The 19,803-nt window shown below is 30.3% G+C and overlaps 1 protein-coding gene and 2 long non-coding RNA genes across 3 annotated transcripts in view; 2 read left to right on the top strand and 1 right to left on the bottom strand.

The window, feature by feature from the left end:
- Positions 1-5,540: 5,540 nt before the first annotated feature.
- LOC148625228 (uncharacterized) overlaps positions 5,541-19,803 on the bottom strand; it is a 37,875-nt gene continuing 23,612 nt past the window's right edge. Inside the window, exon 4 of the long non-coding RNA XR_015919878.1 lies at positions 5,541-7,215. This is a non-coding gene — a long non-coding RNA (uncharacterized LOC148625228). The remainder of the gene's footprint in view (positions 7,216-19,803) is intronic.
- Positions 7,415-14,389, top strand: LOC148625230 (uncharacterized). Its single transcript, XR_015919881.1, has 3 exons — positions 7,415-7,573; positions 13,435-13,531; positions 14,321-14,389. It is a non-coding gene; the product is annotated as an uncharacterized LOC148625230 (long non-coding RNA).
- Positions 7,620-9,139, top strand: LOC148625231 (uncharacterized). Its single transcript, XM_088568626.1, has 3 exons — positions 7,620-7,966; positions 8,389-8,493; positions 8,724-9,139. Exons 1-3 carry the CDS (start codon positions 7,754-7,756, stop codon positions 8,838-8,840), a joined length of 435 nt encoding a protein of 144 aa, XP_088424752.1. The 5' UTR covers positions 7,620-7,753; the 3' UTR covers positions 8,841-9,139.

Raw genomic sequence — 19,803 nt, 5'->3', positions numbered from 1 at the left:
CTAATCATATTGAAACAGATTTGAATAGCATTCAAAAACCATTTTAAGTGTGATCATTTAAGGAAACTAGGACAAGAACTGGCTAAAATTGTGCATACATTTTACATGCTGTTAAAGAATTAAAGGTTATTGTGACGTACATTTTCCGCTTTAGCGATTCTGTTAAGATATTTTGGTTTAGTCTTAATTCTAAGGTATCAGCAATGAATTACAATTGATACGTGGTCAGTCAATAGATCTTAGGAATCACAACCAGTTTCACTACGAATTTGACTATCTTCGGATTAGGAAGTTGATGAAGAACTATTGGAAAATCTACGTGTATATTTATGTCTGTTTTCCAACCTAGTTGAATAAGTAAAATATATAGAGGAATATGTCAAAGAAGACTAAAACCTAATTTTTTAGTAACAACATCATGATGTAGTACTTTTGGTATCATACCTCATTAAATATAAAAGGTAGGATCATATAATTGAAGTTATATACTGATACATCAAGGATAGTGAATTAGCTTCCAGGCAAAAGTGAACTATCTCCAACCTATATTTTACATTTCATTGAACCGATCTCATGTATAGGCAATAATCAGTAGAAGGATCATGTAAACTATCTTGTATAGTTCATATTTTCTATATTGCAATTGATTCGAATGTGCCGCTACGAGATGAAATGTGTAATTGTAGATTTCTCCTAGAATCTTGGTTTCCTTGATTAATCTTTCCTATGTTTGGTTTATTCATAGTTTCTGAAATGCTACACACCAAAATACGCATCCCCATGTTGGATACTTAAGTGAATTTGTTTGCAAGAGAAATACATGTAGAAGGACCTAGATAAAAAAGGAATTAGAGTGTTAAATCAGGCATTGGAAAATATTTCTACAAAATAAAATTTACAAAAGATTTTTGAAAATGAATTTTAAGGCATTAGAGAAGATTGCAACAAGATAAAATTTAAAAAAAGATTTTCGAAAATATTTTTTTTCCGGCACTACAAAAGTCTGTGACAAAATAAGATTTAAAAAATATTTTTGAAATTGATTTTTCGGGCATTAGAAAAGATTGTGACAAAATAAAATTAAAAAAAAAGATTTTTAAAAAAGTTTAACAATAACAACAGATGACTACAACAGACACAAAGTGATGGCAATAGCTCACACTGACCTTTGTCCCAGTGAGCTTAAAATCTACGATAAGAAAACAAACCTTTATCTTCTAACTAAATTCTGGTACCCAGACTTTAATTTCTGTAAGTTTTAATTAATCTAAAGTAAAGATCATCGGTGTGGATCGAAACGTAAACCTGACTTAAAACTTATCAACATACCAACATAACAAATATTAGAAGAAATGTGGTATGTTATTTGACCATGAGGTCAAAGGTCAAGTTCAAATGTCAACCCCTCTAGTACGTGACGCCTCGACTTGAAGAAATATAACCCCATACCAAATATCAGGTGTCTAAGTAAAAAGACAAAATAATTATGGTTCAGACAAAATTTTGTATGGTATTTGGCCAATATTTTGCATGTCATTTGACCTTGGAATCAAAGGTCAATGTAAAAAAAAATAATCCTATCTAGAACATTACACTCTACCTTAATGTGATTTACTTACATACTAAATATCAGATATCTGGGTAAAAAGACGGAAAAAACATAATGGCCGAGACAAGGTTTTGTATGGTATTTAGCCAATTTTTTTTAATTTTATTTGACCTTGGGGTCAGAGGTACAGGTCAAAAGTCATCTTCATAAGACATTACTCTCTGCCTTGGTGTGATATACTTGAATGCCAAAGATCAGATATCAAAGTAAGAACACAAAAAGTATTGGCACAGACAAAATTATATATCGTATTATGCCAAAATTTGTACGTGATTTCGAGTCCAGATGAGCAAAAAACAAATATATGTTTCAATGGAGAGGTCTTGTAACACGCCCATGCACACATTTGGATAATATCTTCTTTCTAGTGCTGGCAAAAAGGGTCTGAACATAGCCTATTTTCGTATATTTCAAAATGTCAAAAATTAAAAATTTTGGTTGCTATGGTAACCAGATCTAAACCTATCAGATTGCTTTGTACTTTATTGTAAATTGTTTTTCTTAAGACACACTTCATTAATAAAATTATGTACTGTGACGAATTTCCACCATTAGATATATAAAATCACTCAAATTGTGATGTTCATGTGATTTGGTGGTTGCTAAGGAGTGGTCGTTGCTATGGTAACGGTGGAAATATTTTTCATTTTTTCGTTTTATTTATTGGTTTTTTTTTTCAATATGTTCAACTGATTTAAACTCAATTTGGAAAAAAAATATCTGACATCAATATATTACTTAGAGTGAAAATTGCATGATTCTTAGGCGGACTTAATCAAATTATGGAAAGGACAGGCATATCTAAGTAGTTCAACAAACATCCGTCGAGCGAACCTAAGTAACTTGGAATACGATAAGTACACACACTAAACCTGTAAAATTATGTTTCATTTTTCGCGTGTGATAAGTATTACACACGTCCTCGGGTTATTTTTTTTTAAAAATCTCCATTAACGCTAACTTCCGTTTCCTTTCCAAATGTTCTCAGCTTCCGCTACATGGTTCAAATTCACTTTAAGTATCTCATCTTAAAGAAAAAAAGTACAGAGGAAGATTATGTAATGTAAAGACGTCACATACTTCTGAATTCTGCAATCGTCGTCATATATAGTTGTCCATCTCCACCTCCACCGTTAAATCTAAAATAAGACCTAATTTACTTATATTTGATCCTCGAATTATATGGTAGTCCAAGTTGTTGAAATGCCTACAAAAGAAATTTTAAATTGGATCCGCTCCATTATTGAACCTTTTCCGACTTTCGTTTCTGCAATATAATATTTTCATACATAGAAAGTAATATCACACTACTTTCAGTTAATTCGAAATACATTTTACCATTTCAAAACAAAATTAATAAAAAAAAAAAACATCTCTTAAAAAAAAAAGGAAATTAAGAAAAAGAAACTCGGAAAAATAAGGGACATACATATATATATATATGACAAAATAGAACACTGTGTCCATGCACATTACTCATTCAAAACTTCAGAAAATATCAAACGTTTATTGGAACACAAAAATCAAATCAATTAAACTTATGAATTGTTTTAAACTAAAGGTGACAAAATAAATTCAAAACGATTGAAATTGTGGCTCAAATTTACAAATTTTGCAAAGAATATATAAGTAACTGTCACACTGAAATATCAATTACAACCTAGGTTTGGTTAATTCATTGTCCAAATAGATTCATCCTAAACGTCCTGCGTAGGCCAAAATTGGAAAAAAGCGAAAAAAAAACATGTTTTTTATAAACACACTTTATATTTATGTTGAATGTTATGTTCATATGGAAAATTTGACTGCAAGTGAAGATGTCATAGGACTTTTATGCAACGATTAGGTCTAGTGTGATATGACATTATGTATAATGAGTGTTACCAACTTGGTAACCTGTGTGTTGAAATGCAAACGAATACGGTTAGCCGTCAAAGTTTTCATAATTATTCAACTTATGAGGTCCACATGGATGAACTGTCATTTTATTTTAAATACATTGGGCTAGGATGAAATTTGAAATAATTTTCCTGAAGTAAAAGAAGCAGGATATATTATATGAAAAAAATAATTAAAAAGAAAACAACAGGATCTTTCGTTGTCCTAATGTTTTTGTTCAAAACAAAAAAAAAAAAAAAAAAAAAAAAAAAAGAAAAAAAATCCTTTGTGGCGACCCAAAGACAAATGGCAGGATATTTACATTCTCAAAATAAAAAGGCATGATCTAATATTTCGCACTAGCTACTAGCTACTAGTAGCTGCTCTCCAAAGGTTCGAGTTCCTGTCCATAAAATGTAAAATTTTGCTCGCAACTATTCATCTCGTCTCTAAAGATGAATAGTTGCGATTGAAAATTTACTTAGAGACGAGATGAATAGTTGCGAGCAAAATTTTACATTTCTTAAACACACTACTTCTCAAGTTCCACGCAGCGGCAGACGTTCGTTCCTCTCTTACTCCTCTTCAGCGAATTTTGAACGCCAGACGCTGTTTCGGAGCTTGACTATGTCTATTACAAAACACATACGTTTTGTAAATAACAAACACTAAGACACAGGGTTAAGAATCCATTGTCCGAGAGGATATTCACTATATATTGCAAATTTCGATATGCTCATCTGTACACGTGTTTCAAGGAGTAGCCTCTCCTATATATGTTTAAACAATTTAGGGTATACACGTATATTTTTAAATAATATTTTTTTTTTAAATTGTAATGAAACTTAAATTTTATGCATCGGGCCTGCAATAAGCCTTAATGGCGCTACATCTTCGGAAATATGGCGAAATGATCTTAAAAACGAACCAGTTTTTTATACTATAAATGCAATGTTTTTATGATTCATAACTTTTTAATTGTGCACGTGCAAGACAGTATGATAAAACATCTAGAGATTGTGAGACAGCGATTGAAATCTAATACATTCTATGTCTATTTTTTGTAGGAAATATCTCCTTTTAACAGGAAGTCGGGCGACCTGTCTGAATCGGTGAAATCGGTGACGAACGATCCTCTTATTAACAAGATTAGTAATCTAAAGCTTAACAGTCGCAAAAACGTTTCCCACAATAAGTTCACACTCAGTAATGTTGTATATCCAAGTTTAAGTAAGAGTTTTGATTTACTTCTGGATAGCCCTTATGAACTTACACGAATTCATGTTTTATATGTTTCAGATACATGACAGCGTTCTACACTACAAGTCGAGAGTCCTGAGCTTATCTTGACATACTTTTTCAAAAGTATAAAAGGCATTTTAGTCAACCACCAATGTACATGCATAACCACTTTTGTCTTTTTTATAACTTTTACCCAATACTCCACATCATCTGATACAAATTTCCTAACGAAATTTACTAACGATAGCATATACTGCTGAAAAATGGCTTAGTTCAACATGCTAAAAATATAAAAAAAATATCAAATCATCCGTAAAAGTAGGTGTTCATATTCAACACGTGCAAAGTGTATAGTATTGGTTTTTGAGTTACAAATCATGTACTATATAAAACAGAAAATAAGAAAAATGGCCAAGTTCAACATACTAAAAAAGCAACAAAAAAAAAACTATTAAAATTTTGTTCATAAGAGGAGGTGTAGATCTTCAATATTTATTTAAACAATGTGCAGAGTAATATTTGTTAAATAACTTTTGAGTTACATATTACACAGAGTAGGTAGTGTGACGAGCGGGGTCGAGCGACTACTAGACCTGTTTTCACTGTTGGTGACGCAGGTAAAAGCAGCATCAAAATATAATGAGCTATTATATTTACTTCCAATTAAAATGAGGTAATTTTTTCCCTCTTTCTCCTTTTAAACCATTAGTAACTGCTATTCCGTTTTATAAGAATATCCATTATCCAATCATGGACATGTGAAGGCATTTAGATGTCAGAGGCAATTATTACGTTGATACATATTATAGCATGAAAAATACACATTTTCTTTAGTAATAATAATAAAAAAACAATTTATGACATGTTATAGTACACATGTGAACTATATAGCACGCGTACAAAGTTCCGGTTTGAATGTCCGTTACATACCAATCTGTTGGAATTCTGTGATTGTGGCTATCTAGTTTGTATCATGACTATTTTGTTTCCTATTCTTTCTTATGAGAAAATCCTTTGTTTTTTTTTCTTTCTTTTTTTTTGTAAGGAGGGAATAATAACCGAATATTTTATCCGTGATATTTTTGTACTTTGAGCATGCCCGTTCTTTGTACACCAAACAGGTGGGCAGATTATTTTGTTTTTTTTCCTAAATACTCCAAATGACTGTTTTTCATGTAAAACAGGTGAAGGACAAGTTTACTGTGCACACATTTTTAACTCGCTACAGGTGGCCAAAAATGTGTATGAAAACACTTTAAGTAGCTGTCTTTGTAAGAATCATGCAAAATCTGAAAAAATGTGGTACACCCCAAAAAAGGCTACATATTTTTATTTTGTAATTAAGTTGTTTTATGGGTCTATATTATGAAATGTGTAACTATTCATTCAAATCTACCTGCTCTTAAGAGATAATCAACATTAAAAATCTAATCGATTCTATTGTATTTGAGTGTCATTTACAGAGTTATCTCCCTTAATTTTGAATTTTACAGTGCATTTGATACAATTTTTATCTCCTATGAGCACAGTTTTATGCGAAAAATCAAATCTTAATTTCTGTTGACTGAAGCATTTTAAACAAAATATCAAAAATAAAAATATGTAGGCTTTTCACCCATGTATCACTTTGTGCATGATTCTTAGCTGGAATGCTACGTAAACTCACTTTATAAAACATGCAATAATGAATACAATAGTTATAGTAATCGTTTTGGAAGTATATGTTTTCTGTTCTCACATATAATTTATATTCACTAATCAATATTTGTTTCTAGCTTGGATATGTATGCTGTTCATTGAAAATAGTGCTTTTGAGCAGTTTCTTTTTTATAATTGTACATTTACGAAAAAGGCAGTGACTTAGTTCCGAAACAAAATAAGAATATATCGAAACTAAAACCAGATTCAAGTGAGCATGGATTGTGTTTATACTTTAAGCCTCCGCTTGTTGTTAACACCGAAACGGTTTTTTAAATACTATCTTTCTTTGTCCACTGTTGATTTGTATGGTTGTATCAGTTCATAGGTTCATCCTTGCTAGTATGTTAAATCGTTCGTTGGCATAATTTTGAATTCATTTTTCACAATTCATCCTTACAGGTAAAAGGTCATTCAATTTGTTGTGAACTCCAGTGACTAGTGTGGTGTTAGTACTGACCCCGATTTGCTGACCTTTTCATTTGGTTGAAATATTGAAAATATTCTTTTTTGTTGTTGTTGTCAATACTATATAAGGACTTATTATAATTCATAAGTCGTATTAGCCAAACAATTATTAAACGTTTTCCTTATCTTAAAAAGACGAGGGAAAGAATTTAAATAGATTTCGGGTAAAGTGAAAAGTCCTGTGTGTAATCTATGACGATTAAGTATTTTTATTTTAATTTTTTATACAGTAGTTCTCTCACTTCCTCAATCCATAGGTATCCTGCTTCGGTAGTTTTACAAATACTTTCACAATACACTGTCTTTTTTGTTGAAATTTTCTGAAAATAAAATAATAGTAACACTTGAAATGCTTCAAATAGTTTTAACTTAAAATAAATTTTTAGTTAATGCAAAGTAATGCAACTGTTGTCCATATTTTTGAACAAAGTACATGTATCTCAAAATTAGTTAATTTTCACTTTTCAACAATAAATTGGACCCGTCAAAATGATTAGAGTTATTCCCCTTTGGCTTTGTTTGGACATATACATAACTTGGGCTATATCAATTGCTGATGTAATGTATTTAAACTGAGAAAAATAGTAACGATTATATTTGGGAAAATGCAAAGTTCATCAAATAGTAACAATATGTATTTTCATAGGGAATAAACATAGAAGTTGTTCAGAAAAACAGGTAAGGCATATTTTTTTTTGTATATATATTTTTTAAATCAGATAACCGCCGTCACATTAAATTTTGGAGATGCAGAATCGTGACAAGGTAGGAAATTTCCACGACTTTTGAACTCGCGTTTGGTTGGTCGAGACTTTATGAAAACGCGGGATTATAGTATTGATACACCAGACTACAAACATGGCTCTTGTTGCGCAACCACAAAACGTATTTTTTGAAGACATTGAAGAAATAAATGATAGAGAGTTGATTAGAGCAACAAACCACGCTTTGGAAACTGGGAGTCTGACACCCATTATTAAAGAAGAGTTGAAATGCCTGATTCAGTCCCGTAGACTTTCACTTGGACAAGATGAACTTCAGGTGACATTTACAACTCAAAGTGTACCTGAGGTAATAAATGCTGGTTATTGCGAGTGTCAAGCTATTAATTTTTAAATCTTAAATTTAAGGAATAATTTGCTTACATGCATGCTTTACGAACCATTTTGTAATAATAAATATTTATTTAATTAATTTGGTAACGTAATTGATTATTTTTGTTTAGCCATACTATTTCGAAAAAATATAAGCGTACGTAATATAATTGTTACAAGCACAAAATTACAAACATTTCCACTACATATGCAGGAAGAAATCAGACTTGTTTTAAATATATTCATAATATCAACAGCAATTCATTTAGTTTTATAATCAAATCCCTAAATAAAATGAAATCTAAATAAGTCCAATGTTCATTTTTTTTAAATTTTGAAGCAACAAACTTGAATGGAAAGAAGTAATACAAGTAAAGTTTTTTTTGTCATAAATTTCAGAAAACGTTTGATCCAGAAAAATTAAACAGGCGACGAGAACAGAATCGAAATGCCGCCAAACGTTTTAGAGAAAGGTCCAAGGCAAAACACAACATTCTTCTCATGGTAAATAATTTTATCAAATCAGTACAATTAACATTATAATCAGCATTGAATTAAAAAAAATCATGTGTTATTTTAAAAAGTCAAATTAAATATTTGAGATTAAATTATAAGAATAAACTTGAATTAGATCTACCTAAGAAAACCAAACTTTAGTATCTTAACAATGATTATCAAATAAAAAAATTAAACTTAATATGAAATGTAGATTTATGCTTTTTTTTTACTTCCAGGACCTCGAGGAAGAGCAGAAAAGGAACATACAATTAAAACTAGATATTGAGAAGTTGACACAGATGCGGAATTCTCTTATCCAACTTTTATTAAAAGTTTTAAAGGACAAGAAATGACTCTACTGAAATGCAAATATATTAATCGTGGATACATAAAATGAAGCCAAACCACACAAAAAGGGAGGAAGTCAATGTGTAAGGCAAATTCGATAAAAAAAAACTTCATGGAAGGACGTTGGAAAGCGTTGTATATTTAAACTTCGATATTTGGAACTGAGATAGTTCTACGAGAGTGTAAACAATTACATCTACAGGAAAGATGTTAAAATTTGTAACTGCATCTTTATTTGTGTTTATAGAATTATCTTTAAAATGATATGATAAATTTTGATTAAATACGAACTTGTTCATTGGAATGATGGTTTTCATGCTTTAGCATTTCTTTGATAGTCTTTTTCTGTATAACTATGGTCGAACTCCTATCAAACTTTACATCATTTACGTTAAAGATATATATAAAAGAACTGTGCAGATGAATTTAAACAAAGATATCTATATTTCTGAGTGTCAGTGAAATGCATTTACATGATAAACACTGATCCTACTAATTAGAATTATAAAAAAAAACTATCAATCAATATTTAAACATGTAAAAATCATTCAGGTTTTGAAAGATTAATCAAGGGAACAAAGATTCTAGCGGAAATCAAAAGATATTAACTAGGTACAAAGACCGTTATACGTTTTTAAGGTAAAAATATTAAATATATATGAATATATAAAGCAATGAATAAGTTTTCAAATCTGATTTTTCTAAACGGTTCTGGAAGGATTAAATGCAGATCATATTATTTTCAGCAATATGATAAGTACAAGAGAATTTATATGGAAACTCATTTTGTCTCAAATGTTGCGCTAGATTATATTTTTTATTCTAGTATCCCCCACCTCGAAAGTAAATGGTTCAAGTTTTCAATTCATTTTATTTCAAAATTTCCCGATAAGAATATTACTGTCTCGCTTTTATCAATACAGTCCTCAAGTATGTATTATATATATAGATTATCTATATAGTGACCTAGATACTGTACAATGTACATGATTTTTATATAGAATGGGATTTTAATTTCTAAAAATAACTCGACATGCTTGATACGATCACAGTGTTGTTTTATCATGTCATTTCATGCTCAAACATGTTCATAGATGTAGTTACTTGTTCGTTCTAAGTCGGAAACATTCGGTTAAGTCCCTTTCCAGCTCTATCGTATTAAAATTAACTCTGAAGATTAACCCTATAGATTTCCTATTGTTGATTTTAAAAGTGCCAATAAATCGTCTTTAAATAATTATTTTATCGTAATGGTATACGAATATTGATTAATTATAGGACCATTTCCTACTAATATAATGATTTGTAAAATTATCAATGACCTTAAACAAATCATATATACCTTTCCTTCAGAAATATACCTTTCTTTATAATAAATTTTTGAAAAAAAGTATTCATGTTCACAGTCTTACAACTAAACCCAAAAATTAGCATCAAAATGATGTTGGGGCTTATCAGTATCATGCGTTTTCATAAGCTGTATGACCAGTTAAACTGTCAAGTCAATTATAATTCTGCCTGTGACGCAAATTTTAGTTCCAATGAATTATATGAACACAACTAATTTCCTCTATGTACAAGTTTTAGCGGTGACCCCTGGGGATGGTTTCAACCCTAGAAACCAGACCCTTTTGTGGGAAAATTTTGTTAATTGAGAAAAATTAAGGCAAAAATAGGCACATGATAGCCTGAATCTTTCATTAATTCTGGATCAGACCCCCCTCCCTATAAAATGTCTGGATCCGCCCCTGTGTATGAGACTTTAAGATTAAAGAACACACAAGAGAATATTCATTGCAATCTTTTTTATTTGATCATAAATGCAGAGTACAAACTAGTCACCATTGTTAAACAACACTTATTAATTTATGTTTGGTATATAAAACATATAGAAATATAATGAATGTAATTATTACAGAGTTTCAATAGTAAAACTAAAATTTCCTTTAAAAAATACATACATCCAAATTCAGGGCAAAAATGGACATTACAAAATCCTAACATGTGGAATACATTCTCAGCAGAAATTATAATTAACTTAACAGTTTAATTGGTCACAGGGTTTGTGCAAACAAATGATACTGATAAGACGCAACATCATTGTGATGCGAATTTTTGGGTTAGGTAGTTCACAACAATTCCTATTTATATTGATAATTTGTTAAAATATAAAAAAAAACAAAAGCATGTGTTTTTACGTATGTATGTGTGTGGGTGCTTTCATTTCAAATACAGATATTTTGTATCCTTATATTACGTGGTTAATACTATACAATAATTTTTTTCCATAAAATTTATCATTTAAATTACGTTTTTTCCGTCATTCCGAGTTGATGTTCTCTTTTTCTTTCATAGTAATTTCAACAACAAATGGCCCCGTGCGTGTCCGGGTGTCAAAAGAATAGGCCCGCAGCAGCGCTAAGCTTGTCGTAAAAGGCGACTAAATAGTGTTCAGAACCCTGACTGGGGGCTAGGGCGTTCTGCCCACAGAGCAACTGGGTTGTGTGCCCCAGGTGGTGGAACGGGGTAACCCTGACATGTTTCATGCTGGGGTCGTCAGGCCATAATACGGAAAACCTGACCGCAAACCAAAGTGGTGCAACGTGTCGGGAAAGATGCCACGTTCCTCGCACGTTAAAGAACCCTTCTGTGGTATTCTCCCGGAATAGGAACCATAGGGCTCCGCCACAGGAGGCTAAATTGCCCGACACTACCCATCTCTCCAAATTTCCAGTGACACTCAAAATTTGTCGACCCCATTATCCATGTGTCCCACCCCATTTTCATTTCATCATCATTTCATGTTCATTTTATCACCTATTTCATGTTCATCGCCTGAATATAGCTGAAATATTGCTGCTTGGGCGTTAAACCCCAACAATCAATCAATCAATCATTCATTCAACAACAAATGCATCAACAACAGCGAATAAAATCTTCATTCCAAAATCTGTTTTAACGTAATTTTATGATTCATGGAAATATGTTTCAAAGAAACAAGAATTAGTAAAGAGAAAAACAAATAATGAATCTATCTTCCCTAAAAAGAAAACTAAATTCAAAATACAAAAATGTTTCTCGCAAGAATCTTATATATTTATTTATAAATGTTTAATAGAGAATCGCCTTATGAAAAAATAGGAATTGCAGGGAGTGGCCATAAACTAAATTCAGAAAGGCATCGTTACGATTTTTTTTACAAAGAATTATTATTTACAATGTGACCAATTGTTTTTAAAAGACGAAACCGAAGATAAATATAATTTAATGATAAATTGTCCAGTTAGATCTGTCCACATTTCCATAATTTATTTAATGAGGCAAAAGATCTATGACTCTTTACAAATGTTGGTATATCTACACTAAAAGGGCTGGTTAGGAACGTTATTAAGTGCATAAACTTAATTAGACGCGGACAAAGCTTTTGAATATTCGATGACAGTATTAACTATGCCCTGACATGTTAATCGTATTAAGCTTTATGTCCTGTCCAAAAATCACAGCAGATGCCAATTTATGTAAAATTAAAATATTACAATTGAATTGAATGTACATGTAGTCAGATGAATAATGTCTGTATGATTTTTATTATTAAAACCATTATTTGGATAATAGAATTATTTCTATTCTTTAAACGTAAAGAAAAACGTGAGTAAAAAGTGGCCTACTCATTTTGAGTTGCTCATGTTAATTATGGTCGTCCACTTCAACAATCGCCTAGTGTCAGAACAATTATCTATGTCAATCAAATTAACTTTTGGTGATTCAACAGGAAAAGATTTTTTAGTACAAATGGTATATTTATATAAATTTGCAACATTAACCCTGAACTTGATATAAGCTTTGGCTGAAGTATAATTTTTCATATTGTTGTAGGACATCATGAGAAACAACGTCTTTGAAATACAAGCAAGCTATAAATATCAAAAAGCTGGAAACCCACAGAATCTATTGAAAAATGTTTACACATAAATTCATATTCATATATTATATTAATGTTTGATACTGCAATACGTCAAAACTGTCATTATTTGAGTCTTTTTTATCAACTGTAGCAATTATTCCTCATCTTTATTTATATTTTAATCTCCATTTTAGTCGTCGTTACCAATTGCTTTTGATCACTTATATAAATTTGTAATAAAGATACATTGGAACTGGACATATAAAAGCTTTAACCTTGTTTCAAGATCTTGTAAGACATCTTTTTCGTATTGTAATATAATATGTGTGTTTCTTTTCTGAATAAATATATTTAAACTAAAGATACATTGGTTGTCCCTTACATTTACCTACCAACGACGAAATGTTTCACGACAAAACATAGACGAACCACTGAATTCTGACCACTAGAACTGAACATCAGTAACAATAGATGCAATAAAAAATGTATTGTAAATGATATCGACTATTATTAATACTTTGTTTTGTACTTTATAAACCTAGCAATCCTTGATGTACAACACATCTGCCAACCAACTGTAATTAATTTTACTTTATTTGTCTTACATTTTAACATAGGTATGCATTTGACCTAAATCTATTATTTCAACTATTATTATCATTATTATAACATTATATATCTTATTTTTAAATTAGGAGCATGCACGAGCAAGAGGAGTTTCACAATGAGAAGAAAAGAACATGAATAGAAGAAATACATGTATAAGACATGCCAATTTATCAGTACCAACACGTAAATGAAATGCAATATAGTCATTATTTATAGTTAATTTTTACTTCCATATGAGCAATTCTTTCTTCTAGAATATACATATACTAGTATATAGAAAACACAAACCTTTATTAACTCAAATTTAAAATGAAAAGGGTTTTGGTCGCTTATATTAGGTTGGAGCTTTACTTGTCTACAGTATGAAACGTCTTTGACTGGCATTTATTTTCATGTGTACTTCATTAGTGAGCACAAAACATGTTTTATAATTTTTGTGGTACGGGATTTTTCTTTCATTTGTTCTTTCATTTATTGTATTTACCTATGTCATTTAGCTATAATGAGACATTTGACGATTTTTTTTAACTTCTCACATCTCGCTTCTTATTCATTTGACAAAATATACGAGAGAACATTATCAACAAATATTGACACCAAACCAAAAATGAGATATATCGTAAATTACTTGAAAAGACACACGATTAGTTCGCATCGTAGCAAGGGTTACAAAGACAAAACAAGCATCATATGTTACCTTTAAAAATTAATCCACTGGAACATGCAGAGGTCGTACAATGATTGTCAATTGATGCCGTTCAATCCATTTCTATATCTATATTTATCATGTTACATTGTTTTATTTTTACTTTGTAATATTGTTTGCTAATTTTCTTTCAATTACTCTAAGAACTATCATGCTCAGTATCATCGTTTTTTTTTTATAAATTTAAATGTTTATTAGGTAAAAGGGGGAAAATAAATATTACGAAGACTAAAACATTCTATCTTTTATATCATAACTACCACCAGTGGTATTGGTGCTGGACATCTAGACTGACCAAGTTAATGGCATCCAGTGTATTCTCGGTGATACAAAAGGTAAATGTTAAAGAAATGTGTATGTGATATCTGTTAACATCTTAAAGAAAATCTCATTCTTCAGGAATGAGTATCTTTTAATTCTGTAGTTCTTTTTCATATACCGGGGATTGTATCGAACTATTTCAATACAAAATGAAAAAGTATCAATTAATCGAACTCAACCAGATCCATTACATAAAGTATATGACAGCTTATGAGCAAACAAAGCCTCGAGCACAAAGCCTCGAGTACAAAGCCTGGAGCACAAAGCCTGGAGTACAAAGCCTCGAGTACAAAGCCTGGAGTACAAAGCCTGGAGTACAAAGCCTCGAGTACAAAGCCTCGAGCACAAAGCCTCGGGTAACACAATGCTACTATAGCTAATATTTTATGAAACAAGAAAACCATTTTCTAATCAAATGTTATCGCAAAAAACAATATAAACACACTTTTTTTTACTTTCTAAAAAAAACTGCAAATATGTAGAACATGTCTTGTAACATTTGTTTGGAGTAACATGCTCAGTTTTAGCTTATTATGATGTGCACGAATAACATGCTGGTAATGAATAAAAGATATGTAAGGAATTTCCTAGAATTGATTATCGAGTGTTTTAAATATATTTATGGACATTCATCGACCAAGTCGGTGAAACATCAAATATTTTGATCATTTGTAACTGAATTATACCGTAGAAATTATAAAATATGTCACATAGTATTTACAAGCTGTTGTTTACAAATAAGACATTAGGATAATAACAGTCTACACAGAATTTTTTTTCGCATTTTCCTATATTATTCGAATTCTTTGAATAAATAGCATATATAATAGATGTAACGTTTTGGAAAAGTCGTGCTGTAATATACTTCAGGTTGATCTTGTCATTTTACATAGCAATAAAACAGTGTTGCAAATATAGAACCATCATTACATCAATAAATCGGCCATTTTAAAATAGACATAATTCAACATGACTATCAGAGTTCAAAGACCAACAACATTCTTATTATTTCAACTACTTTAGATGTTACCATATGTTACAATAATAATCAAGTGATATACTTAAAATATATAGAGAAATATTGCTCTTTTTTACTTAAAATCAGATGGATGTCGAGTTCTAAAAATCATTCAAATTTTTCTTTGATTTTTTTCTGTTCTTTGTACGATATTTTGTATTCCAGTGTTCGTTAATTTTGTTAGATACACGAAAAAAATATGATTAAACGACGAAATGTATTGTAATGGTGAAGGAAGATACTCATATGAATAATATTGTAAAAAATCACAGAGAAATGTTGGCTCTGAATGTCATTAACGTCAGGGCATTCGTTCAAGACATTTATGCATTTACACCATTCAACTAAATCTGTGCAAAAATATTAAATCGGTGTTTTGGACCATAAAGAACAGATCATGACTATGGTGTATATCGCACTTGCCGTTAAGGAGTTTTTGCATTTTATAAAAAAAATTAAATGTGTAGTTATATGTGGATTTTTTTCTTAATTATTTCTTTTGAAACAATTTATTAATCTCCCAGTAAGATACAGACACTATACATACTATATACCGATAAAATTCATACCAGTTGCCTAGTTAGTGGTTTGAATATAGTAAATTATTAAAAAGCTACAATGTGCCCTTAATTAGTGCGGTACAAAAATTATCTTCAAATTGATAAAATCATATATATATATAACAACACCGATTTGTGATTAGATATGAATAAGCATGGAATAATATGGTAAAAAGTGATAATTAATGTACGTATTTCTTTAAATGGTTTTATACATCGTCGTTGTATATTGTATAAAAGGTGTTTTGACAATTTAAAATCCTCAAAATCAAGTATTCAGTTTTCTTTTTAATCTTCAAATCTTACATTTCCAATACTTTAAGTAATTGAAGTTATCGAAGTTTCTCATAACACAGTCTTTCTTCTTTTGCAACTGTGATAAACACTTACGAGGACGCTTTAAAAATGACTTACATGTAAAATGGACCGGGTGTATAAATTGAAAAATGACTTACATGTAAAATGGACCGGGTGTATGAATGGACCGGGTGTATGAATCGAAAAGATTAGTTGCACATAGAGAATTATGTTCACACAGGTTACTCTCATAAAAAATACTTACTTTAATTACTTATACAATTGTGGATGAAATATTAATTTAATATAAAAACATTTTGAAAATGAACTTGTTAATTGATAAACCAAAACTGTTCTTTGAATTATCTGGTTACAGAATTTATTTCCTGTCATATATATTTCTTTTTATGTGTGACATACCTTTATCAATCAGTTATGTCAAATGCTTTAATAATATAGAACAACCACTTAATGTGGTTTCGACAGGAGAGTTTCGTATATCAATTACAATATACCACTTTGAGGTAGCACTTTAACCAAATAAACTCATCATTCATTTTACACCATCTTCATGTTGTTTGATCATTTTGTCACAATATTCCGAACTTTGAACTTTGATTATAAAATCGGTTTCAAATTTTTAATACAGTGCCTTTAAAGCATATGGGTCAATGATCATATCATAAATGAAGAACCAAAAAAAAATTATGATATTGTATGACAAACTCATATTTATTGAACTTTTAATAGTCTTGATATTTAACAAATACCTCAATTTTCTTTCCTGTTATCATAATATATTAAATATATATAAAATGTATATCATAACTGTTTATTATAATTTTAGCAGTACATATATACCTGTTCATAACACGTGGTATATCTAGCTATGAACAGTAAATATTTTTTTATAATTCATTACTTGAACGAATTGTTTTTCGTAACTAATATTGAGTAAAACACCAGGTCGTAAAACCCTTTTTGACTACGAATTATATTTGTTTTTGACAAGTACTCATTTTTGCAAAGAACTAGATGAATATGAATATAGATGAAAAAAACAGTTCTTGTGCTGAAAATTCTTTGTATTTGTGACACCAGCAAGGATGTTCTCTTTGGTATTTTTCCAAGTTAATAAAAATATAGCTGTAACATAAAATAAAAGTAATCATTTTTCATAGTAGCTTTTTCTTCCTTCTTTTGTTTTACTTTACTTTATGAGCTTCAAATACCCAGAGTCAAAACACAACTTCAAAATCAAGAGACTGTGACCATTTTGATTAGGTTTCTTCTATGTTTTAAATTTAAATGAGTTTTTACCACCTTAAAGGCTTAAATGTTTTACGCTTAATTTTTGTCATATTGATCACTAAAGCTTCAAAATATTACATAGAAGTATAAAAGCTGTTCGTACTCAAAATACTATTGGCACAATAAAAAGTATCAAAAGTTTTTACTTTGAATTTACCTGCAAAAGAAGAGCATGACTATGATCCTTTAGAACTGCATAATATAAAAAAATAAATTCGGTATCACTAAAGACTGATAAAAGTTGCTATGATTTACATTGCATTTATTTTGAATTCTAAAATATAATGGTACGATATGAAGTAATTATGCGCGTTTTTTTTTTCTTCTAAAAATCTAAACAGAACTACATTTGAGCGAAAATGATAATCATTATTTAAGACCGAGAAAGACTTTGTCACAGAGGCAATGACAAGACATATATCCTTGTTGCTACGAATTGTGATTTCTTCCGGTAACAGAACACAGTTAAATGCCTTGCTTAGAATTATTGTAAACATGATATATGTTGTTGAGATAAAGTTTGACAATTTTTTTGTCTACACGCTGTTCTCTGTACTTTTGTTTTAGAATATTAGATATTACTAATCTTATCATCAGTATTAATGATAATTTTATTGGATATTGATTTCGAGTGCAAACAGATGAAAAAATCATTAAAGTAAGACAATTTGAATTTAAAGAAAAATCAGAGACGGGGAGTTTTTCAATAAGACAACAATTTAAAAAAAGAACCAAACGCAGCCTATTGTCTTCAATGAATAGTGAGAAATTTATTTACCATAGCGAAAGTCTATCTTCGACTGACCCCTGAACAGATAAATGTACCGGTTCAGCGAGACTTACTTACAAAGTAATAGCATAGTGTAAAATCAGATTTAGTGCTCATCAACTCAAATTAGAACAAAGATAAATAGATATAATTTCAGATTACCACAGACTGAATCAAGTAGGCGAAGAGTTACACATTACATTCAGTTTTTTTTACATAATATAAAGATCAGGTTTATATGCAGAAACCAATTAATTTCTTCCAGAAAAACAAACTGTAAAAGGCTTTTTAAGAAAATGAAGGAACACTCTGTCTAATTTGTTTGGTAAATCATATTTAAGTTTGAGCTATGAAATTGGAAAGTGCATTATCATTTGCAGTGACATGTGTTTATTAATAACATATAAATTTGTACACCCGGCCCAAAGAACCTATAAGTCGTCTTCAAATTTTTCGAAAAGTTTCAATTCACGGATTTGGCTTTGTTTAAATTTGTACAAAAATAAAATTAACTGCCAATAATGAATTAGGTTAAGAATTTTGCATCAGAGTAAAATATTAGTATTCGTTATGGCTATTAACTATGAACCACACTTCGTCTTCTCATGAAAGCCTCAACAGTATATTTCGCGATCTTTCTAGGAAACATTTAAATCAGATTATTCAGTTTTCGTCAATGCAATATTTGATAAGCCAATACTTGAACAATGTCGCCATTTTTTTCTAATATCATCATAGCGTGGGCAGTCCTATAAAAATTGACTCATCTTTAGAGACATCATTATCAGGGAGTCTTGATAGACATTCCTCTGGTTGCTCCCCGTAATATTTTACCAGTCTACTTGTAACGGATGTACGTGGTAGACAAACTTATTGTTACATGTATTATCAAAACACACAGTGTATACCCATTTGTTACTTTTTCTCTTAATTACAGATTGGCTCTTACCCTTTCCAATTGTATTTTAGCGTAAGCGTGGTATATCTTTGCAATAATGTATGTCGTATATCTTGTCATTTAAGTTCTGTCTTCATGAACCAAGACTTTAAGTGAAAGAGAAGGTTCGGTTTTGGCCAAATTTGGCCTCAAAATTTGAAATTGTTCAAAATAAAGATTTTTTTCTCTTTTTTTGTACACATAAGTGTTTACATCAGCCAGTTCGATTAGATTTAGACCAAAACAGAAAAGCATCTCGTCATAGTGGCACAAACAAAATTGCCTAAATAATGAAAAATACATAAAATCTCAATATTTCAGCATATTTTGGACGGTTTTTGTGAAAAATCAAATGTGGCTGTATGCTTGTTCATTCTTGATCTTTATATATATTGTGTTGTATTGAAAGATACAACATATATGTCAATATTTTGGATAAACGCGGATGCGGCCACTTCTGTTTTAGGCAACAACCATCGAAAAATATATGCAAAAATGCATCAAAATTGAAGATTTCACTAATGTTTTGTTAATTT

The sequence above is a fragment of the Perna viridis genome, chromosome 2 (assembly GCF_037379345.1).
Source record: "Perna viridis isolate PV_CMFRI_1.1 ecotype Kerala chromosome 2, ASM3737934v1, whole genome shotgun sequence".
Lineage (NCBI taxonomy): Eukaryota > Metazoa > Mollusca > Bivalvia > Mytilida > Mytilidae > Perna > Perna viridis.
Note: the sequence above shows the minus strand (reverse complement) of the source record. Positions and strands in the feature narration are given on the sequence as shown.

Excerpts from the sequence above, each read along its gene's own strand:
- LOC148625231 (XM_088568626.1), top strand. The coding sequence starts at position 7,754 with ATGGCTCTTGTTGCGCAACCACAAAACGTATTTTTTGAAGACATTGAA. Across the intron at positions 7,967-8,388 it reads CAACTCAAAGTGTACCTGAG|AAAACGTTTGATCCAGAAAA; the intron begins GTAATAAATGCT and ends CATAAATTTCAG. Across the intron at positions 8,494-8,723 it reads AACACAACATTCTTCTCATG|GACCTCGAGGAAGAGCAGAA; the intron begins GTAAATAATTTT and ends TTTTACTTCCAG.